The following is a 24,092-nucleotide window of genomic DNA, read 5'->3' as shown; positions in this document are numbered from 1 at the left end:
GTGAAAGAAACAAGCTGGAAGATATTAAATATTGATTTACTTGTGTTGCCAATTTAAAAAAAACTGTAAACGATTACATAAGACAAAAAAGAGGATCAAGTTGCATCTTTTTACTGATTCTACGACACTGGCAGTGTGAAGATTCATTTAAAGACATGTTTTAATCTTTAGGCATCATTTAAAACCTTACAAAACTTTGAATTCATTATCTCTAATAAGGTCTTAAAAGACAACTCAAAAAAAAAAGATAATGAACACCACTGTAATTTAGCATAATTGTAATACTGTACAAATAAATAGCTGCCATTTAAATAATTCAATTTTGTTCTATTTTTCTGATCCTGATGTTTTAGTTGTTTGCTGAAGAGAAGTCCGGCTTTTCAGAGACTGTGTGGAGCAGTTCATCTACCTTCGATCAGCTAAATGTCTCCCTAATGAAGCTCAATAATGATAACTGGGTTTCCATAATGAAAAGCTTTCTCTGCGTATTGATTTGTTACAAGATCCAAACCTTACTGCAGAGTGGCACTGATCCAAATCAGCTCTGACCAATGAGCGCCTTGTCAATTCCTGAACATTTGTTGTTTTTTTTTTGCTTTTCTGCTCATTTAAAAAAATGGATTCCTCTCATGCTTTTTGGTCTGCAAAGAATCAGCTTTTGTACTTTGATACACAAATAAAACATAGCTTAGGGATATTTGTTTTGATCTAATAATATGGTAAATGTTGTAGTCAATTCTTTGTTGAATTCATAACTATACCAAGGAGTCTTGGTATAGTTATAATTAAAAGTGACACGCTTTAATTTTGTGGTTAATGTTTGTGTCTATGCCACACGAAAACAAAGTTTACCCAAATGAGTTTGTATGTGTTCTTGTCCTTGAAAATCTGAATTAGACAAAATTGCATAGTTAATGATAGGACTTTAAAGAAAAGCCTGGCTGATACAAGTCTAATACTTTGCTTATTTGGGTGCAACTGAGCAAACTACACTTCCACCCACCATTTTTAAAAAATTTACATATTTATACATTTAAGTGGAAAATAGTCGGAATATAGAAACCTGTTTAAAATGACTAACTATAAGAGGGAGCACAAAATATCCCCAATGAGGTTACCAGTTTGGTAGAGTCGCAGGCAGGTGGTTTTTGAACCCCCTCAAAAAGGAAAAAAACAAAACTGTAAAAATTGTGAAAGAAGAAAGGCCAGCACATCCTTTTATTCTATTTTTTTTTTTGTCTGTTTCCTTGACTTTCAGCATACACCAAGCTGTGTCCCAGAGTCTTCTAGAAAATTAAGCATATCTTGTGATTTGTACAGCTGTCACTCCTGCTCACCGTTGTTCCATCACTAATCAAAATTGACTTTGTTTCATAACTGTGTGTTCCAGCAACATGATTGGCTGTGAGGGCCTGAACAGCTGAGCTGCATCAATGGCGTGGGCCGAACCACAGCTCCATCCTGATCCACAGCCGCTACCAAAACAGACACAGTGCACACTTCTGTTTTACTCGTTTTTACTCCTGTTCTCGATCGGTTCCTTTGGTAATGCTGGTCCAGCAGAAGCCTGCCCGTCTTCCACTCCTGTCCGGACAGCCTTTCATTATCTTCTGGGGGATCCCAGACTCTTCCTGTGCCGGTCGCCTAAACCCTACGTCCTTTGGCATGGAACGAGAGGGTCGAGTAGCCGTCTTTTACGAGGATTCGCTGGGTAACTACCCATATTTTCTGGACAAAAACACACCAATCAACGGAGGGATTCCACAGTACACACGACTGGATGGGCATGTGCAGAAGACGAAGCAAGACTTGGAGGCGGCTTTGCCTGCGCCCCGGTACCTCGGCCTGGGGGTCCTTCGTTGGGCCGAATGGGTCCCCCAGTGGTCAAGAAACCAAGAGAAACAAGCAATGTACCTGGAGGCTTCCAGGAAACTGCTCCGGGGTTTCTTCCCTAAATGGACCCCAGAGGAAGTGGAGAAGTGGTCACGGGTAAGGAAAGGAGGTCAGGACAAAAAAATTGAGATGTGGGAGTACAAAAGAGACAGAAAAGAGTGTAAGATTATTTAAATATGATGTAAGCTGCTGTTACAGAAGTACAGAGGAGTTATTCTCATACTACCTGTCATAGCTCAGGAATTTCTGCCATTTAGTTCTACATGTCTATTTAAACACACATCATCATGGCCATGATTTAGCCATTTCAGGTGGATTACAGGAATTTATTGGACATTTCTGACAGATATCCTCATCTTGCCACAGGTGGACTTTGAGGCAGCAGCTCAGTCAGTCATGGTGGAGACTCTGCGGGAAGTTAAAAGGTTGAGGCCCAAGCATTGTGGGGTTTCTCCCCTTACCCTAACTGCTATAACAGCGACCCGGCCCAGACCCAGTTAGGCAATTACAGCGGCCAGTGCCCCCCTGCAGCTATGGCCCTCAACGATGAGCTTCTGTGGCTGTGGAAAAGAAGCTCTGCGCTCTTCCCCCTCCTGACCCTGGAGAAGCGGCAGGTATACTTTCACATTAGATAACTAACAGATTCCATTTTTGTGGACTTTGGGGACTGTGTGGTGGTCTGAACCAAACATGAATGTAATTGAATATAATTGTGCTTGGTATATGTACTGTTTAAATCTATATTTTTCTACAGGGTGGGACGGTGGCAGCCAGGTCCTTCTTGTCAAGTCAAATAAAAGAAGCACTACGAGTAGCATCGGTGGCTGGAGCAGAGTTTGATCTGCCTGTTTTTCCTTTGGTAAAGAGCGTGTATGTTTCAAGTAAAACTTTCCTATCACAGGTAGGACATTAGAAACAAACTGTCTAGTAATCTTAGAGTGCAATTCCATAAATGAAGTGACTAAAATGTACTTTGGGAAAACCTGCTTTTCTTTGTTTAAGGCTGACCTCATCAACACTATAGGAGAATCTGCTGCCATGGGAACAGCAGGAGTTGTCATCTGGAATAGAAGTGAGATGAAAACAGAGGTACTCTACATAAGAAACACCAATATGAAAAATCACTGTGTAAATGATTATACAAGTATCCCACTTTGGATATATTCCATATACATCTGGGATTTTATCACAGAGTTGCTCTCTACCACCTTCAAGTTATCAAAAAGCTGACATTTTGTAGCTACAGCTGTATGTTTAGGGCCGTGTTGCTGGAAGGCAAACCTCTGTCCTATTCTTAAGTCATTTGCAACCTCTCACTGACCTACATTTACCTCCATCCATCGTTCCATCAACTTGCCAGATTTCTTGTGCCCTCTGAGGAAAAGCAGCCCGACAGCGTGATGCTGTCACCAACATGTGCTTCCATAGTGCACTTAGATTGATGTGCAGTGTTAGTTTCTTTGAAAAGAAACATTACAACACAAAAAGTTCTTTTTTTTCCCCTCCCATATGACTAGAATATATTTTTTCTACATGTTTGCTAGTGGCAAACAATAAACTGTAATAGTTCTTATCACCCTGGAATGAAACATGGTGGTGGCAGCATCAAGCTGCGGGGAAGATCAGATTTTTACTTGCAAAAGTGTTAAGAACGACTGTCTGCTAATCTATTACCTAAAATACATTGAAATTGGTCGTTTCAAAATTGTGAAATAACTTGGAGGGTAAACACTTTTGTAAGACAAAGTGAGAGGTTATTATTTTTCAAGATTCCAGCTCAATCAGAACCTTTCTACTGTTTCGTTTTTTTTCTATCTGTTTTATTTTTGCTTCCAACCTCTTTCTCGTACATCATTTGGCATATCTACCTGAGTGCACTAATCAGGGCCCCTGATCTTTATAAATCAAACCTGTTCAGCCTTTTGCCTCCTTCATCCTACATGCTTCATCTGCCCATGTCTAATTCTGTCCCCAGAGAGAGTGCCAAGACCTGGCAGTGTTTGTCCGTAAAGTCCTGGGCCCTTACACCGTCAACGTTACTACTGCAACTCAGTCCTGTTCCTCCTCCCTCTGCCAGGGGAAGGGTCGCTGTGTTCGTCAAAATCCAGACAGCTCCGCCTTCCTCCATCTACCGTCCCAACCCAGTGCTGCAGACAAGTCAACAGAAAAGGTAGGAAAGTGGGATTTTAAAAGCAAAATTTTGATACTGTGTGTTCTCTGACTTCACATCATAAAAATTTGTGTTTTTATGATGTGAAGCACTTTGAACTACAATGTTGCTGAAATGTGCTACACAAATAAACTTCACTGATTTATATTGTCAGAGCAGGTGCAAAGGTGGGAATGTTATGCTGCTACAGTAAACTATAAACAGAAGTTGACAGCTATTTTCTATAAGGCTGGAATGATTAATGGAATAAATAGTGGTTAATCGGTTATTGAAATAATTGTCAACTCATTTAGTAATTGATTAATAGTTAAGTGGAGCACAAAGAATAAGAAGAGGACATTTGCTGAAAAAAAAACACCCTCATCCAAAGCTGTACAAAAGACAGCTTTGGATGACAAAACTGTCTTGTCATCCAAATGAAATCAAAGCAGATATCTTATATATATATATATATATATATATATATATATATATATATATATATATATATATATATATATATATATATATATACAGTATATACAGTATATATATGTTTGAAATGCCAATAAATACAAACAAAAAAGCTTCTTAGTCTTTTTTTGCCACAAATGAAGAAGTGTACACTAAAGGAATGCTGTGTTATTGCATTTTAGGCAATCACTTTTTTTATTTATAAAAAGGAATATAATTATTAATTTGCCTTTTTAATGTATATCTAATATTATATAAAAAGGCTTAAGTGGTTAAATTATAGAATAGTCAATAGAATTGTCGATTACTAAAATATTAGCTAGTTGCTTGCAGACCTAATTTTTTGCCGACATATAAACTTGGTTTTTTTCTTAAAGTACCTTTTTTGTGATAATTTCAAAACAGAAAAAAAAAAACTACAGATACAACCAAGCACGCCGAAATGTCAATGACTTTTTATTTATCTCTACTCTAGATAGGACAGACACTGTAAAATGTAAAATAATGGAGTTAATCTTCTAAAACAAAAGGATTACTTTTATCGTTCTCTCTCAGGCAGAGGGAGCAGAAGCCACCCAACAGCCAGATGCAGAGACTAAAGCGGCTGAACCAGATCCAGCTGAGATCTGGAAAAAAGACTTCCAGTGCCAGTGGTACAAGAGTGCAGATGGGGAAATCTCTGAACGGCAGCCCCCCAAAGACGGCGTGTCTGTTGGAGGAAACGCTGAAGGAAACACTGGGAACGCAGCGGAGACCAGGACATCTTCCACAACAAAAAGTGCCTCTGAGAATTTGTTTAGAGGAAGTGATGTTGCTGGTACTGGAAGGTCAAACAGGTTTCAGTAGAAATGCAGACAGACAATGGTACGAACCTACTAACAGTCCCAACCCTACAAACTTTGCTTCTGCTGCTGGGGGCTGGATGCTTATGCCTGTGACCTTAAAATAAAAACTAACCCAGTCTTCATCAAAGAAGGCCTGTGATGTAAACTGCAAGTACAAACCTCAACAAAGTGCCTTTTAAAATGTCTTGTCTCTGACAGCTGTAGGATTGCTGCTTTGTAGCTAAATTACTCACTTTATTTTTAACAAAGGAATTCAAACTATATTTAGAGCAGATATCACTGAATGTGCCAAGACACGGTGGTACAGACCTTAATACTGACAGAAGGGAAAGAAAAGGAAACAGCTGTTGATGTGGGCTGGCTATCGAATGTAAAGGTTTATGTACTATGGCAGAACTTTAGAAAACCGAACCCACACCTCTGTCTCCACACATTACACATTCTCCACACGTTCTTGTTAATCTTTGTACGTCGGGTTGGTGTAATCTCCTCTTCTCCATTTCTAAGTCATCTAAAAAGACATTTCATGAGTTGAAGGTCAATGATAGAAATTATTTTAAAAGGTTATTGCTTTTTCACTCCACCAAATCACGCGAATGATTTAAAAACCCACCAAGGATTTGGGATTGTTGATCCAGCTCTGTTCAGAAGTTCCCAGGTTGCTCCCTGACAAGCAAAGGGGAAAGTGCTAGTTTGGTTGCTTTACCAAGAACCCCCAGAATGCTGTCAGACAGGCATCAGTCCAGAACTTAAAAGCGGAATCCCACCAGGCGAGATGCTACGAGAAAGGGATCCTCATTCGCACAGCCAGGTCTCTGTGGGGTACATTCGGCCTGACGCATCCCCAATGACCACAGGCCGTCAGCCAGGACGCCAGACATGCTGCGGTGTGGCCCACGCCCCAACACAAACGGCAACACGCAGAGGAGTGCAGCTCCTCTGCGACACCGCCAAAGCCTCCCGAGATCATTCCTACATCATCAGTCCCATTAAAACAGCGCAGGCACAAATGCTTGAGACTGTTTTAGTTGATTTTTAAAAACTCAAAAGAAAAGTTAACATATGTAATCCAACAATACATTTGCACATATCCATATACAGTCGCAACCAGTGTTTTTTTTTTTTTTTTTTGCACTGCAACCCAAATGTAGTGCAGCTGAAAACAAAGTGGCAAACTTAACCGTCACCTAATTTCATGGTGTGGAAAGCTAACATCTGTTAATTTAGCACTAAATCCCAAATATTGCTAATTTACTCTCAGCTTTCCACACTCGGAGGACGTTTTTCTGCTGACTCCATGCGGTATGATGTGAATTTCAGGCAAAGTGGCTATTACTCCAAATAAACAATTCACCGAAGCCATCCTACATTGGATACCTTTCACTTGAAACAAAAAAAACACCTCTTCAAAAAGCTTCCATCCGTTAGCTGGTCTTCAATTGATTGCATTCACATCGCTTTCTTTTATGTGCTCGTGGTATTTTATGGCTGATTCCATACTTTTGTAATTTATGTTGTTAGCATTATTTACATCTTGTCTGCGCAGAACTGTGATATATTAAATCTGCTTTAAAAACTGAATAAAAGGAAAGGAAAGGAAACTTTGTAAAAAGTGAGCTCAAACAAAAACGCAGCAGCATAAATAGATACTACAAAAGATATTTAGCTCTATTATATATCTAAAGGATTAATTTAAAGCTTGTATGAAAAATTGCTGAATTTCTGAGATCTTTGGCCTCCCCTGTCTGAGTTTTGGTGAAACTACACCAGGACCTTGTTACAGGCAGACAGACATAAATGGTGAACAATTAAACAAAACAAAAAAAGAGAGCAAGATTTTATTAACCTTTTTAGTATGAGGCACAACCCCATCATTAGATGTGCAAAAGGAAACAATAAAACAGTTTTTTGTCCATATGGGTTTTCCTTGAGCCACAGCAAAGAGGCAGAGTGTGCGTTTTTTTTTTGATGTTTAAGTAAATGTTATTTTTCTTTTAAAACAAACTCAAGAAAAATTCAAGAAATGTACACAGACACAACCTGTATAACAGAAGGGCAAATGAATATGACATTGTGTCTAATTTCTTTCACATTCAAAACTTCAAACATTTTTAATAAAGCCATTTGGCTCATTTCAGATTCATTTAGAATTTTGTTATTTTTTTTTAATATTTGCATTCGCTCATTTAGAAAGCCCTGTGCTGCTTTTGGTGCTCAATGTTGGCACTTTTAAACATTTTTGTAGCAAATGTAAGCAACAATAAGGAGCGAAGAAGTGCTGCTAAGCATGGATTTTTAACTACCTCCTCGTTTATGTATATTCAATACATTTGTTTTTAGACATTTAACTATGAAGCCATGCAGGCTGCATAATGAAGATGCGCCTTAGATCATCTTGTTTTCTCCCCAAACAATTTTATACATAAGATATAAATGGTTTTAGGATTAAAAGGCAGCAAGATCAAGGTGTTATTGGCTTATTCCTCTTTATTAATTTTCAGAATTAAGGCATGGGCTGATCTGAGATTCTCGGAGTGTAAATGAAACCATTCTTTGGCTAACTTTTAGCCATGCTACATATGGTTGGAAAAAAGCTCAGATCACACCAGGATTTTTTTCCTGCATCTTGTTAAAATGAATCTAGGAAGGGAAATTTTTTAAAACCAAGAATTTTTATAAAACTTTGGCACAGCCTGATGACAAAATGGCCCATGTCTATTCTTTGCAAGGACACAAATGGACTTATAACCCACACACAAACCTTTTGAAGGTCACTGCAGTCTGTTCTTCGCTCATGCAGTTGTCTATTAATCGCTCCGCACATATGGTGCAATTAATGTAAACTGGAAAATTTAAATATGCAACGCTGGGCTGAGAGAATAAGAACAGGAGGAGCTTTCAGAGACAGATCAGGAAAGGTTCATCAGCTTTGACTTCTGAAGTTCACAGACGATTTACCAAACACAAGGGGAACAAATAAATATCCAGTCTGTCCGTCCGAACAAACCTGACTGGAAGTAACTTTTCTATTACAAAGTAGGGCGGTGTTTTCTGACAGACTGAAGAATATGCTTGATTTCATCATCTAAAATTAAATCTACCAATCATAAATCCTTAGGTTTTAACTCTTTTGTTGAAAAACCTACTTCTCAGGAGGAGAAAGCATCACTTGAGCACAAACTGACGACGAACGAACCTCTAAACTGAAGAAGGGATAAGATGTAGATGTTTGCATAATGAAATCAAAATACTTCATGTCTTACTTTTCGCTAATTCCACATGGAGTTTATGTAGACCGGTGCAAAAAACAATGTATTGCATGCATCAGTGTTATGTTCAGAATATTACTGTGCATGTAAATGTAAACACCTTATATGTAAATACAAACTCCAACTTCGCTCACCTCTAACTCATATGTCCGGGCTTCATTTTCCGATGATGACGACACAAACAGCAGAAGAGAAAACATTTATGTCGTTTTGAGAGTTTGTTTTCCAGGTTTTATTTACAAATAATATTATTAAATAGTAAATGAATGTAAATGTTAAGGACAACAGTGAAATTTGTTACTACAGTCAAAAACACCAATTTGTTACTGACAATTAGAAACTAATGTAAGTTGCAACATCCTAACAGTAAAATCATTTGATTTTACTGTTTTGAGAATGTAACATATTTCTTTATTTATTGTAGTTTAACTTCTGAGTCTGACAGAAAGCAAACTAACATAGTGGACAAAAAATAAAAAAATAAAAATAGATAAATGCATCAGCTCTTAAACTGTTCAGATCTGGTGTTAATGATTATGTTTAAATAAATGTTTTATATTCAGTTTTTTCTTTGATTAGTTGTTTGCAGAGATAATTGGTTATATTTTAACCAGGATAAAAGTAACATTTCCACACAAAAATCAATTTACAGAAACATAATATTGCTTTAAGCTGACCAGATGAACTTTTAAGGAGTTTAAACTAAATGTATTTCAACTTATTTTGTGCTTTTTTTGGGGGGGAAACAAGGCAGCAGAGTGACTGGAGTCTGAAATCAACTGTAGAGCCGACTGATCAACACAAATAAACCAATTCATATTTCAGATACAACACCCAGGATTTCTCTAACTGATTTTGAACCATGCAGAGTGTTTGCAATTACATCTTTGAAGGGCTTTATAACCAGAGTTGAGCAGGAAGCAGTGTTCCTGAAACTTTGAAGATTTTTCTGCTTTTTTACTTGACACACTTGAAGTGAGCGCAGCGTCATTAGGCAGCACTCTTTTAGCAGTGAAGGCACAGATATACACAGAAACTTTTATGGCAATTTTTTAGCTTTTTTTTTTTTTTTTTTTTGCATGAAGAGTCGCATCATTTGCCCAAAAAGCCACGAGCTAGACGACTGTTGAGTGTGCATGCGTTCAGGCCGTTAACTGAAACTACTCGTCTTTATTGACAACATACATACCTGTCCTCTCAGATGGACGCATTCTGACCCTCCTTCCTTTGCCGTCTGTCGTATGTTTATGTGGACAATATTGGCAGCTGACAGTGTTTAAAAGGAAAACAAATGTTCTCAGTGAGGAACACCAACCTTATAGGACTTTAAAATTTTAAAATGTATATTTCCAATGAGCATTTTTTTAAATCCAAATTTCTGACGTTTTGCTTACTGATACCAAAGCAGGGAAACATATCAATTGAAGCAGCTTTATTGGGAATTGGTCAATACTGGAATACAGTTTATGAGAGCAGAGAGAATTGGGGAGAATTACAAAGATAAATGATGGCACAAGCCAAATGATACACAATGAACCAACATTTTTGCATACACTGTATAAAATGACGTTTCCCCCCCTGAATGTCAGAAATGATCCTGTTTAAGGTTTAAGGTTACCAAAATTGTTTGATTTGCTAAATTCCAGAATGACGAAAATGTTTAGCACTTTCTTCAACATCACAAGTTTACGTACACTAAGATTTCTATGACTTAAGGATTCAAGAAAGCCCAAATGACTGATGATGTCATGGCTTTGTAAGTTTCTAATAGGTTAATTCACAAAGACGCCGTCTCCTTGTTTCAACTGCGATACCAGGAAGTGAAGTCTGGTTCATCGTTGGGTATCAAATTCATCTGTTCAAACTACTATATGCAAGAATAAACATCATAGGAATGTCCGGGCAGCACAATGTTCAGGAACAAAATGGGTTTTGTGTCTCAATGATGAAAATGTTTGATAAACCACTGAACAAAATCTCAACATCTGGTGAAGATGCAGGTAAGAGTACCAACAATGGCTGAAAAACCACACAGAGAGGAAGAACATAAAAAGCCATATTAGTTGCCATATGCACTCAAGAACAAAGTCCTTAACTTTTGGAGACATGCTGTGTGATTAAACTCAAGTCTCATTAAAAAAGAAATTGTGGCAGAGCTGAGAAGGGGTACGTGAACGAGACGACCTCCAAACCCGACTCACACCAGTTCTGAGAAGCTTATGGAAGGACATCAAAAAAGGTTGACCCAAGTCATAATATCCTAAAAGGTAATTCTATCAAATGCTAAAAAAACAAATGGACGTAAACTTCTGAATTTGAAAAAAGCTCAACAAAAGCCCAACCTGGTAAAGATCAGACCTGTTTGCTTCCTGTAGGTTCTGGATCCTCAACTACTGAGAAAATTAACAAACGCCTCCCAAAGAGCTCCCTGTCATTATTCTGGCATTTAGTGAGTAGAAATTAATTTCTGTAATCCTAACAGATTTAAAACTAACATTTTTATACAGTGTATGTAAAAAAGTACCTACATATCATTGTATGTCATTTGAAACTGAAGCATTTCATGTAAAGACTGTGAATTTAGTTCAAAAGGTTTAAGTGATGAATTACGAACATGAATTAAGTCAATTTTAACTGGCAGGGAACTGAACCCAGGCCTGGTCTTGTTAAGAATGAACTTCAAAAACAATTTAAAACCCTGTGTGACAGGCTGTTTGGAAAAAAAAGAGAAGAACTGGAGCTGCAGTGAAATTTATATTCCCATGAGAAGCTCTGAGGCAACAAAAATATTATTGACTTCAAAATTCAATCAAGTTGGAGCATAAAAAGTTATATCTAGCCTGTCGGGCGATGACATCTAGACGTCAAATCAAGTAAAATATCTGGCACTTTTTAATGTTTTATTATTTGGACAACATTCAAAGACAGTTTTAGGGATCACTTAAGATTACTTTCCCCGGTTACGTTGCTCACTTCGTCTCGTATTACGCTGCCGCAGAGGACGAGACGGAGATTCGTGGCAGATTCAGGGTTGCTATTAACGAAGCAGACCTGTGATTTAACGGTTGACTCCTCCTTTTTAGGTGATGGGAGAGAATCAGAGCTGGTTAAAGTGAAAGACTCTCAGTACAGACTGGAGCTCATTAGACAGCAAACATTACCGTCAACTGCCTCCCCGCGACACACAGACTCAATGTTTTGGGTTTTTTTTCGTTCTTTTTTTTCTGAACAAGCACACATGCTGAGCAGACTGAATAAATAAAAACATACAGACACACACAGTGAAGGAACCTGCTTGTTGCATAAGATTAAAAAATAGACTTTCTGTTCCAGTGCAAATGTCACCGTCTTCCAAGCAGTTTATTCTTGCCTCTCCAGAGACAGAAGTATTGCCCCCCGTCTGCAGAGGGGAGGTTAGTGCAATCTGAACCACGCAGGCTGGACGGATAAAAGTATCACACTCCTCTGACTTTTAAAGAGGAACAAAGAATGCATGTAGCCCACCTGCTGGGAGGTTTGTGTTGTTTGTGAGTGGGCGCGACCTACTAAGTTTCCGGGGCAAAAGAGTTCATTTGGTGGAATTTTCTTCTTGAAATTTTGAAGAGAAGAAGAAAAAAGAAAAACAAACAGCTCCTCCTCAAAAGTCGATGCGTTTCTTTTTGGATCCCACAACACAAAACCTGAGTCATCTTCAAACGGCACACAGAAGAGCTATGAGTGGAAATCATTCAGCATGCCGGGCAGCGGCGCTGTTCCAGACTCCTGAGGTGAACTTAATCTTCGCTGCAGTGTGTGTGTGCTGCCTGCGAAAGGGCTGCATTTGCTTGCCGGCATCCTTTTTTTTTTTTTTCTTGTGGCTGAGCTTCAGGTTGGATCTTTGCAGGTCGGAGCTGTGTTCGGATCTGGCAGGAAGGGGGGATTACTTGCAGATCGCTTCTAGAGCATCCAGGGTGCGTTTGATGTCACGGATCTGAGCCGCCAGCGTGTGGATGGGCTGCATGGAGCGATCCAGCTCCTCGCAACGAGCCATTAGTGTGTACATGCCCTGGAGGAAAACACAAAAACAAAAAGGAATGAACAACGCTGTGTCTAAAAATACAGAGCTGGGATACAATTTGTATCCCTTCAGCTTCGTACTTTGTCACATTGTCATCACACACTTTGCATCACATTTTTCAAAAATTCCATAGTTTTCCAAGTCCTTCACTTTCACCTTAGAATATAAAATACAAAAAAATAATAATACAAAAGGGAATAAGGGAGGGAAGTAGGGAGGAAGTAAATGAGAATAAAATACAAGTTTGTGATTACAATGTAGAAAACTGGAACAAGTTACAATTGAGAAAATGCAAAACACTTAGAGGATACTAGGATCCAGTTGCACCAACAGTACATTACAGAATCATTTTTCAATTTAAGCAGATTTTGTTACAATTAACCCACTCAAAATGAAATAATAATCCATCAAGAATCCACTGATGCTTTCTAAATCAGTTCCACACAATTATAAAGATGAGTCACACTCCACGTTTCACCTTTATGCTCATGTCTACAGACTCTCCCAGGCTGTCCACAGAGTCTCTGTAGGTCTGGATGTAGCCAACGCTCAGAGCCGTCATCTGAAGAAACAATGAGTCGGACAGGCAGATGCGAAAGTGAGAAAACAATACGGCGCAAAGAGATTCTGTGTAGCAGGAGGAGAAGAAAGCTGAATGGATATGAGCACAGTTTCTATGAATGATCCAATAACAAACGTGATTCAGCGTAACACACAAACTAAAACGGCAGCAAGTGAACTTGGCCATTCGAGCGTAGCACCAGCTCACATTCTGGATGGTTCCATTGAGGCTCTTCATCATAATCTCCACGCTGTGGGCCACCTCCTGGGTGTGTCTCTGGAGGTCCAACAGAACTGTGGGGTCGATAGGCGGGATGTCCGCTGGTCTCCGCGACAACCCTCGGCTTCGGTAGATTGGACCAGAACAGTCAGCTGCAGGTAAAGCATCATGAAATTAGACAATTAAATGCAACAAAAGGGCTATACATGTTCTCTTAGGTTGAATGAGTAAAGGTTTCAAATCAACATAATAAAAACCAAATTGATAGCGCTAGCACACCGACGACATAAGGATTATACTTGCAGAAGAACATCATGTCAACACATGTAAGAATACAGAAGTCGTTGGAGGTCAGCGGATGTAAAAAATAAATAAATAAAAGGAGACAGCTTTTTCATCCCGGCAACAGCAGGACTTTAATAGTAAATTCTTCTAGTCTACACAAAGTGAGTCATCCATCTTAATTGAATCAGCAGGTAGAGGGAATGAGCTGCCACACAGGGCATATTGACTGTGTCGCTGCGCCTAAATTAAATGGCTGCTTTAGCCGTCACTCTCATCCGGGAGGAGTCTGAGAGCGAAGAGCGGCGTCTCGGCATGTTCCTCCGTGAAATTTAAACATGTCAGGCTTCTGCTAATGGACCATCTACATTAGGCCAGGCTGAAAAACTTCAAAGGACTGATTTATTCCTGGGATTAGATTTACACACGTCGCCTCAAAAGCTCTACAGCAGGCCAAATGCTGACAGTCATCCACTGATATCATCCATCACAACGCCAAGCAAAAGTATTCACACCTTATGACGTTTTAAATTAAGCTTGTCTAACTGAGATTATGTGCGACAGACCAACATACATGCTTAGATAATTGCAAAATAGACAATAGTTTCTACATATCGTCTTACATTTTTTTAATTCTATGTAGGGCTGCGAACTAACAATTATTTTGGTTATCAATTAATCAATTTTGGTGATTAATCAAATAAAAAATTGGCACATTCTGCCAAATTGTGATCATTTGTAGCAAATGAATGCATCTTGAGTAAAAAAAATAAAAATCCTTCTATCAACATATTACAAAAGCTCAGCACCAAAATAGCAAATAAACTGATTTGTTGACTAGTTTTTTGATTGACCAATTATTAATTAGATAACAAAAGGCTCCTTAATAGGAGATTTTTTTCCCCACAGATTTTAAACCAAGTGAAGCTAAAACGATGCCACATGAGTTTTGGGTAGTGCATATTTACAAAGATTATTTTTTCCATTTGAAATACAAGATGTGTATATTTTTTGTAAATACTGCTGTATCTGTGTTGTTCTTTCAGCAAACTGCCTTTTTGAGTCGATTACTAAATTAGTTAATTATTCCAATAATCGATTCACCATGATTAATCTTTTCAGCCCTAAATCAATAGAAATCAAATATGCATGATGTTGCACTGATGCAACACAAGGTACTGCGCAGCTGTAAAAGGAAAGTGGAAGGAAAATTACATTCTGTTCTCAACTTGTATACAGTTAAGTGAGCTGTGCAAGTTGTCTTTAGCCCCCTTTACTCTGACTCCTTAAAATCCAGCCTTATCAACTTCCTTTTGCAGTCATCCAATGAGTAAATAGAGTCCACTTGTGTGGAATTTAATCTCAGGATAAATATAGCTTCATATGTTTCTTAGAACCCTGTTGACATAGAACCAATCTGGACATTTCTCAGGGCACTGAGGGTGCATCGTCTTTAAAATGGTTTTGTGAAATTCTGTTTCATAGCTTTAAATGATGTTAATGAAACAAGAGAAATAGAGTTTTTAGAATTTCACGCACAATCACTGCAGTCGAGGCTGGGCTTGGAGCTCATTTTGATCTTCTGCTCCAGGTTCTTTGTGATGAAGTTGGTGAGGTCTCCCTCGTGGCTGACCGTCCCCTCCAGCTCCAGAGCTGAGGAGATGGTGGCCCTGCGGCCCTCTGACTGCCCGCTTCTGCCACCTCCTCTGGCTCCTGGACCACCTGGGGAAGGGGGGGAGGGGAAGCAACAAAAAAAAAATTACAGAAAGCACAAGAAACTACATTCACCAGAATATAAGGGGTATTTTCAGTTGTTTTAACTCTTTTTTGTTTAGTGCATATTTCCACATGTGTTATTCATAGTTTTGATGCCTTCAGTGTGAATCTACAAAGTCAATAGTCATGAAAATAAAGGAAACTCATTGAATTAAAAGGTGTGTCCAAACTTTTTGTCTGTACTGTACAATCAATCCAAACTGTGACAGAAATGTACCTCCGCAGGCTTGGCTGATTTCATCCAGGCTCTTGCTGTCCTGCATCCCCCGGTTGTTCCGGACCCAAACCTGGGCCATGACGTGGGGAGGACATGGGGCATCGTCTGAGGTGAGAAGAGCAGGTTGAGGAGTAGAAGAAGAGGAGGTACTGGGACCGGGGGCTGAAGAGGAGTAGTGTTGCGAGGGCTGCAGAAACAGGTAGAAACTGATAAATGGTGATAACTTACCAAAAGATTATAAAAACTGGATTCTGAGACCAATCTGTGATCATGAAGTAAATCTCAACTCCTATTGGCTCAGCTACATTGTTTTTGTTCTTAATCCTACTAACCACTTACCTCCTTCTTTGTTCTTCCTCCAGTGCTCCTCCACCTGTTCTCGTTCTTCTCATCCGTCTCCATATCCTGTTTCTCCTTCTCTCCATCCTCATCTTCCTCTCTTCTATCAAGCCTTCTCTCTTCACTCTCAGCCTCTGTCAGGTATCTTTCTGCCATGCCAGGGCCTCCCTGCTGACAGGCGTCTGTGGGCTCTGCATGCGGTGCTGAATCCCACATGAGAACCAGATCCTCGGCCTTCGATCCCTCAGGAATGTCTGTGTCTTTGGATTCGAAGTTTCCTGTTTCTGCGTCATCATGAAAAGAGAGGTCTACCACCTGGGAACCGTGTAATGATAAACTAGATGTTCTCTCGTGAAGATTTGTCTCAGTGTCAAAGTTGCTTTCTGCAGCGTTCAGTCCGTTTGCTGTGTCAACGTGGTTCTCTGTTCTCCCGTCCATCGATTCCGCTCCGTTATCGGGTAACCTGCTCCTGCCGTGTTTCACCGAGACACGAGGGCCGTTCTCCAGAGAAACGGGCGTCGCCACCCCATTAGCTGCTTCTGGCACTTCTGTGCCAATAACAGGGGAGAGACTCATCCCTCCCTCTGCTGGTGAAAACAAGAAAGGAAGGTGTTAAAATCCTTCATAGAGTACAGACTTTGCTTTTTAAAAAGCAATCAAGGGGATTTCAATGTTCTAATATTACTCTCTCAACTGTATAAACAGCTGTTCAGTTAACAAAACACACCAATTGTATTGAATAAAAGTTTATTTTTACTTGCATTTTTCGTAACTGCCATAAACAGGTCATAAACTTATAAAAATATAGTCTGATAGTGGAAAAGCAACTTGACTGGAATGAAAAAAATGTAGCAGATATAAGGGTTCTATTTGGAAAATTGGACAGAAGCAAGCAGTAATTATAGTTTTCAATTACTGTACAATATATAAAGTCTTCATAGAATATTTGATAGGGAAAATTTTGCAGTTGATGTGTGAAAGTCTGAAGTTTGTTTCCATTAACTTTGTGACAGAACATTCATTTGGATAAATTCTGAGAAAACAAATTAGCTTTAAAGAAAAAAACTAAGTTGTGATGGTTCTTTATTTCTTCAGCACAAAAAACTATTATGTATCAGTCGAGTATCCCAGAACCATGACAGGCTTAATTGTACTGCAACCAGCACTGCTTCAGAATGAACTTCAGTTTTATAGCAGTTTTACAAATGAGTGCATAACAAGCTTAATCATGAAGATGGAGAAAAAAATATTTTTTGGATAGATCCTTCCTATTAAAGAGACAATGAAGTGAAAAAGTGATAAAGTGCTCCAGCAGGATGTTCTGATAACAATGACAAATAGATTATGTGGTTATTATTAGGAGCAACATGGGGTTTCCTGTTAACAAAATTAGGTTAAGTGGCTCCTAATCACCTTCTAATCCTGCTGTTCTTCTATACAATAAGCGCTTCATCAAAAATATTGTTGCTAACTCAGATTTGGATCATTTTAGAAATGACAAACAGTTCCCCCCAGTTGTTCTAACTTTGAAAAAATTAGGCTGTGGAAACATTTCAGTTTCCACAGCTGCGTGCAGGAACCATGTGATCTTGCTCCTTGAAAGGAAGTAAACAAGCAAAGTCAGTAAAAAAAAAAAAACCCTACCCGTCAGGATTATGACAGAGATGGTTGTGTAACTGCATTTAATGCTGCAGTTCAAGATCAGATGATCCACTCTTTAACTCATAGTCCCTAAACATTTCCCCGAGTTTCTACACACGTTTTAAATCCAGACGTTAACATTAACCAAAACTGTAGACTCCTGACAGCCATTTAATACACTAACATATTAACGCTAAAATAACTGGTGCTCATTAAACCAACTTGGTGTTATTAATTGTGTTTGTTTTACCGAACTACGAAGCTTAAGGACTTGCCGTGACACAAAGTGAGACATAAAAGGAACAAGTCTGCCGTCTGTCATCGGCGAGGAAGTAGCTGCGCTGCTGTGTCGATGCGGCTAACATTAGCTGCTAAGGCCTCCGACTAGCAAACCTCAGCAAACCTGATTTGATTCAACTGACAAGGTAACAAAGCGGGATTTATTTTAGGCTAATATTCAGACTCATTTCGTAAATGCATCAGATAGCGACGCCACAGGCCCCAATTTATCGAAAGAAACACTCACCAGAGCAGTTTCTATCCTGTAAGATGTAAGCAACAGCCGAGTCCGACCAATATATTGTTCCCCACAACTCCCCAAAGAACCGTTCCAGCTTCGCGAAACCTTTCAGGGGATCACAGTAAAAATGTAAACAATTACCTTTTAAAATGGCCATGTAAATAATAACTCAGAAAATAAATTATTCATATGTTTAGAGTTAGGTTTAAGAATAATTAAATGTAATTTGATTTTCTACAAAATCATCCAATAAGTCTGCTATCCTGTATCAAACTTAAATCAAATGCCTACACATTATTTTATTTTAACAATGTGCGCCACTAATTTCACAAAACAAATTTAACAAGCATTCGTTTATTTATGTTATTTATTTCTGAGTGAAAAATGTATGTTGCATTTACCACAATTTTCCCAACAGATGGAGACAAACACCAGGGGCCCTTCAGGCTGCTGGCTCTGTTCGTTGTCAAATGAGAAAAATGTGAACTGAAATCTCCAGTGTTCTGTACGTTTGTGCTATGAATGGATGAATTAGAAATTTATATTTAAAAATATAAACTTTCAATTTATACCAAGATCATGTAGGTAAAAAATTAAATAGTTGTTGTCATGTATGCTAAACTTGCACGGCCTGAAAAGGCACTTGGTATAAGGAGCTTAAAACAAAAGCAAACTGATTATTAAACTTAATATCCTCTGAAAAATTCACCTTTACTTTGTTGGACTTATTGCACGAAGGTCCACCGCAACTATGTTCCTACTTCAGTGAACTCAAAACCAGTTAGTTTTTTTTTTCTTAGTCCCTACAATCCTCTACAATAAAAATTTTGGTGTTTTCTTTTCATAGTTCTTTCCAATCAGAAAAGTAGATCAATATTTGGCAAAAGTCAGGCTTTAACCATTTAAGAACCATAAAAAATGTGAAACTATATCTCCTTTGTAAACACCTATGGGAAGTTATGCATGCTTTCTAAGTGGAAACACTTAGATCAGAGTGTTTCCACTCTGATCTAAATCCAGCCGAATATCTATTACCTGAGACTAAGAGGTGTGATCACAAAACTCTGTTTTATCGTCTCTCCACTTGCTTCTGATTCACTTGACTTAAAAGTTTTATGATTAACTTTTTGACTTTTAAATAGGCTCATCATGCTCAAGTGTACACTGACCACCACACGTTCTCATTTTCTTGAATGTTCTAATATCCAAAATGTAAAAAATATGATTAAGAGTTTGTTAGAGCGCCACTAAAAGCTTTTATAGTTTATCACTTCATATATTCATTGCACAAACGTCACAACTTTTAAATTTTTTAAGGGACTTTTCAAGGATTCTGTGGTTTGCTTTCAGGCCAAACTAGCTTTGAGTGCCAAGCCTGGGCAATTGTTTTTGTTGTCGTCTACTTACTACGTTCCATATGATACAAAGACTGATTTCAAACATTTTTGAGCCCTCTTTTACCCCTCATCAGATGCATCAGATACTACAATATTCTCTTTCTTTTAAGCAGGTCTTTTGATTTTGCCAGTGTTCATTCTTTCAGTCAACAACTAGAAGCTCACCAAACAAAATGTCCAAAACTTTTAACAGATTATGCTCGAATCATGTCCACCCGATGTGATACGTCTGTGATTTTTCCCCATGTGAAGTCAGAATGAGTGTACAAAGTCCTAATTTATTCTTCACCAGAAAAAATTAGGTTAATTAGGTTAGGTTAATTAGGTGCTTTTATTGATTGAATTTTTTGTTGTTGTTGTCTTTTTACAGTAGCAAGAACATTTGTCCAAATATGTTAGACAAACATGCTGTTGTAAGCTGTCCTAATCCCTTCATACGACTGCAACCCACTCACATTTAAACAGGTACCATATGTACAAAACGTGCGTCTTGGTGAAATGTGTATGTTTGAGTCCGTCTCACACACCCTGGTATTTTTGCTTTCGCATCGTCATTTTGGGAATGAGTCTATAACTTATTTCAAATGACAGTGAATAACCTGCCAGGAAGCTTGAAGTAATGAGAAGATATTGGTTTGGACTGTGTGCCTCCACAGTGGAAATAAAGCCAGTGTCTTGTGGCTTTTTTAAAAAAAAACAACTTTGAATGGCAAACCCCTTACAGAAGAGGAGAGAGGACTGAAAAAACCCACAGTGCAGCCACATCTAAAGAGTTTGTAAAATAACTAATCCACCTCATCCATCCAGCCCAGCTGCTCCCTCAGTGGGGATTCAGCAGTTTTATCCCATTTGCTGCCTCTCCAGGTGCAGCACACATCAAAGCTGAAGAAATCTACCTAAAGACGCACAAGTTTAAGAAATAAGCTTTTGTTCCAGAGCACCCCTACAGAGAGCTCCATTACTTAATTATGTTTCCCCTTTTGGGATTTGACAGTAGAAGAGAAGCAATTTTAACAGATTTTTCTGTTTCCCACATAAGGAGAAGCAGTTAAGACAAGGAGGTATACGAAGCAAATTGAGAGCATGTGGCTTCATACAGATGTGGTTTTTCATTATAGAAGTTGGAGACTGCACGTTTTACGTCGGTGGCCAAAATGACAGTAAACGACCGTAAATCAGCAAGCCACTAATCCTGGCTGTTAATCCTCTCCAAGCTCGAAGGCAAGGCTTCTCATGACCTGAACTCGATGTGCTGTTTCAATTAAACAAATGTAGCAAATGACGCCCTCTCAGCACAGCACCGGAACGTCACAGACAGTAAGAACTGAGTCTGCAGAAGTCAGTTTTCATCGTTCCCTGACTCAACATGACCGCCACTGATCACACAGTCTTGAAAGACGCTCAGGTATTCATGAAAACGTATTCGAGTTTAATGCAAGGAAAGCTGCTCGAGATGGTCCCCAAACCAAGAATGCAACATTTTATGGTGGTCTCGGAAAATTGTTTTTGGATTCATGTTTAAAAGGCTGTCGTGGTTTGTGTTCAGAGAAACGTAAAAAAAAATAAAAAATACATCCAGTGGTTTTACAGAGGAAGGGGGATAATTAAAAGTTTGCGGACAGGCGATCGGTTTCCAAAGGCCTTGATATAATCGCCAATGGAGCTATGGTTGAAGAGAACTTACTGTAGAAATCATTTTGGGCAGCAAGCAATAAAATTCAGTTTTGAACATTTAGGCAGATTTTGTTCAGCCTGAGAACTTCACTGCGAGGGGTTCGGTGGTGATGTGAACAATCTCTTATTAGACCTAAAGGGAACTTTTATTGGCTAAATTGTGTGGAAAAACTCTTTGTGGTTGTCAGGGCACAAGGAAAAATAATAATAAAAAGGCAACATGAAGCTAATGCCAAATCTTTTCTGCAGCGCTGTGACTTCCTTTGGCATGTTTCCCAGCCACTTACTTTCTTTTTATTGAGTTTTTTACAGAGTCTTCTCAAATTGCCAGAAAATGTAAAGTCGCTTTAAGCTACCAGTGGGTTTACTGCTTGGCTGATTCTGGTGCCAAGTATCTCATGAGGACCGTTTTGATTTTTTAGTTTCTGCTTTGAGACAAATTGAAAGCCAATATAGTGGTTTTCAACTCATTGGAAAAGTCTTGAGTCATCCTTTCGTTTACTTACATTTTGCTGCCAAGTAGGCTTTCTGTGGCTTCTTTCTCTCACATTTGAAGTCCAGTATGTGCTACGTTTTTGAATTTTTCTTATTTTGATACATCCATAAGGCTGTTATGCAAATGGACTGAACTTATATGCCATTTTTCCGATCATTTTGACCACTCAAAGTGCTCTACACTGAAGTCAGATTCACCCATTCGCACTTAAAAACACGCACACATTTATACACCGATACTCAGATCTGTACGCAATTTGGGGTTCAGTGCCTTCGCCAGGGGCACATCGACATGTCATAGGAGGAAGCTGGAATCGAACCTACAACCTTCCGACCACAAGACGACCACTCTGATTTTACAGGGTACCATTGTGTTAGAACTATGGTATGAATCTCATTGCATTAAGCTGACATTATTTTGTGCTTCTGTGTTAGTGTTGTGCTAAAATTCTTAAAAGCGGCAAATCCGATAAAATAAATCTCTAAAACTTTAGCTTTACTAATAAGAAAACAGGAAACCACTCTTAAATCACAGATAACATTGATGCCAAGACAACGAGAAGGGACTAATATCAGGATAATACGTTCTTTTACCAATTAAGACCTGTGCTAGCTTTCACTTAAAGTGTCACTATTGCAGGGATTTTTTTTGCAATGTGTTCACTAGATTTCAAAACTGTCAGATGAAATATGTTGGCAACAACAAGAACAATGCAGAACGGAAAATCTGTTTCATCAGTTAACTAATGAAAAGATGATGCAGTGGCTTGTCCTTAATGTCATAAACATAAAAGAGTGAATGAACTATAGTTGACCCAGTTTTTGCCAATAGAACCCATAAGAAGAATGCTCTGGATATCTGGAATGAATGGAACGTATTATCTGCACACATGATTGCTCAGCAATCCATTTGCTAAACACTGCGTGATAAAATACTGACGTGGTCAGTCCGGTGGTTTGGAAAGATAGGGGTTTGGTGCTGAGCGGTATGTTACAGTTTTGGAGTAAACACTGTGATGTACAGAGAGATTGCAAAATAGCATGACTGGAAAGGAATGAATCCCACAGTGGTGTGTCCAAGCAGAACTTTGAGCTTGGAAATGTGTGCCAAACATGCTGGTTAGGGGGGGGGAAAACTGCAAAGTGAGCTGAATTATTTCACCACTGGTTCAGTGAACTGATTGTTCTTTATTAACTGAAGACTCGATTATTCCACTAAACATGAGTTTGATGGAAAAGAAAGAAAACAAATCGGCAGAGCTTGCTATTCGATTGCTATTGGTGGTTTAATAGGGTTGAATGTTACATCCACTCCATCAAATTTGAAGTTTGGACATATTTTTAAAGGAAAACTAAACCGCAAAACACAAACATCCTCCTAAAAGCTGGTCTTTATACAATGCTTTGCAAAAGGTTTTATAAACTTTTTTTTTTTACATGTAGTAACATTACAACCACAAACTTCAATTTATTTTATTAGGGACCGTATGTGAAAGACAAACACAAAGTAGTGAATGGCTGGAAAAACGAAACATGATAAATTTACACAAAGAAATCCTGACAACTGGTGCGTGCATTTACATTTAATTCACTTCGTTGGACTACCTTTCACCGCAAAAATAGTTGTGAGTCAAATGAGATACTGTCAGGATCTGTGTTTTCTGTGTTCATTTAGAGTGTTTTGTGTCCTTGAGTCTCTTCGTTGTCCTGTCCTCCCCTTGATTGTTCCCAGGTGTGTCTCGTTCTGTGATTACCCTCCCGTGTATTTAACTCCACCTGTGTTCCTTGTTCCATAGCTACTGTAAAAAAAATATTTTTATAACTACTGTATTATGCTTTAACGTGTTCAGGTTGATATTCAATGTTCTTCCACATATTGCAACTTCAGTTTTGTGATCAGGGCATCTTCTTCCACATGTTTGTTGCTGTTTCTCCAGTAACAAACTACAAACTTTACTTCTAGTGGCTTTCTCATCGCCACTATTCCACAAAGACCAGGAAGAGAGGAGTGCACAACTAATAGTTGTCGTGTCAACAGATTCTCCTACCTAAGCTGTGGATTTCTGCAGCTGCTCCAGAGTTCATGGACCTCTGGGCTCCTCTGATTAATGCTCTCCTTGTCCAGCCTGTCACTTCAGATGAGGGGAGTTTAAACTTCAGCCTGGGGGTCATTTTTGACCCCAGGCACCAGGGGTCCGAGTCCCAGTTCAAGAGAGGTACAAAATTGCCAACACAAGCGATGGATGGAAAAGACACAATGTTTTTTATCTTTTCAGGTGTGAG

The 24,092-nt window shown here is 38.9% G+C and overlaps 2 protein-coding genes across 2 annotated transcripts; one reads left to right on the top strand and one right to left on the bottom strand.

Annotated features, from left to right (window-relative positions):
- Positions 1 to 1,213: 1,213 nt before the first annotated feature.
- LOC116721703 (hyaluronidase-2) lies at positions 1,214 to 6,562 on the top strand. Its single transcript, XM_075074327.1, is given in 9 exon segments — positions 1,214 to 1,565; positions 1,567 to 1,989; positions 2,260 to 2,329; positions 2,332 to 2,507; positions 2,648 to 2,794; positions 2,896 to 2,982; positions 3,869 to 4,063; positions 5,072 to 5,344; positions 5,347 to 6,562. Coding segments are annotated over 9 exon segments (1,611 nt in total). The 5' UTR covers positions 1,214 to 1,433; the 3' UTR covers positions 5,455 to 6,562.
- Positions 6,563 to 10,047: 3,485 nt separating this feature from the next.
- borcs6 (BLOC-1 related complex subunit 6) lies at positions 10,048 to 18,308 on the bottom strand. Its single transcript, XM_032565459.1, has 7 exons — positions 18,250 to 18,308; positions 16,083 to 16,669; positions 15,744 to 15,930; positions 15,290 to 15,472; positions 13,457 to 13,620; positions 13,166 to 13,249; positions 10,048 to 12,675 (listed from the first exon to the last, which is right to left on the bottom strand). The coding sequence occupies exons 2-7, from the start codon at positions 16,656 to 16,658 to the stop codon at positions 12,550 to 12,552; spliced, it is 1,320 nt and encodes a 439-aa protein (XP_032421350.1). The 5' UTR covers positions 16,659 to 16,669; positions 18,250 to 18,308; the 3' UTR covers positions 10,048 to 12,549.
- Between the last annotated feature and the right edge of the window lie 5,784 nt (positions 18,309 to 24,092).

The sequence above is a fragment of the Xiphophorus hellerii genome, chromosome 1 (genome assembly GCF_003331165.1).
Source record: "Xiphophorus hellerii strain 12219 chromosome 1, Xiphophorus_hellerii-4.1, whole genome shotgun sequence".
Lineage (NCBI taxonomy): Eukaryota > Metazoa > Chordata > Actinopteri > Cyprinodontiformes > Poeciliidae > Xiphophorus > Xiphophorus hellerii.
The sequence above is the reverse complement of the archived record's forward strand: the minus strand, read 5'-3'. Positions and strand labels throughout refer to the sequence as shown.

What these genes read in the sequence shown, in the direction of transcription:
- borcs6 (XM_032565459.1), bottom strand. Translation starts at nt 16,658, where the DNA reads ATGAGTCTCTCCCCTGTTATTGGCACAGAAGTGCCAGAAGCAGCTAAT. An exon ending in GAGGAAGAACAAAGAAGGAG is followed by an intron (nt 15,931 to 16,082) that starts GTAAGTGGTTAG and finishes CTGTTTCTGCAG; the next exon opens with CCCTCGCAACACTACTCCTC. An exon ending in TCAATGGAACCATCCAGAAT is followed by an intron (nt 13,250 to 13,456) that starts GTGAGCTGGTGC and finishes TTGTTTCTTCAG; the next exon opens with ATGACGGCTCTGAGCGTTGG.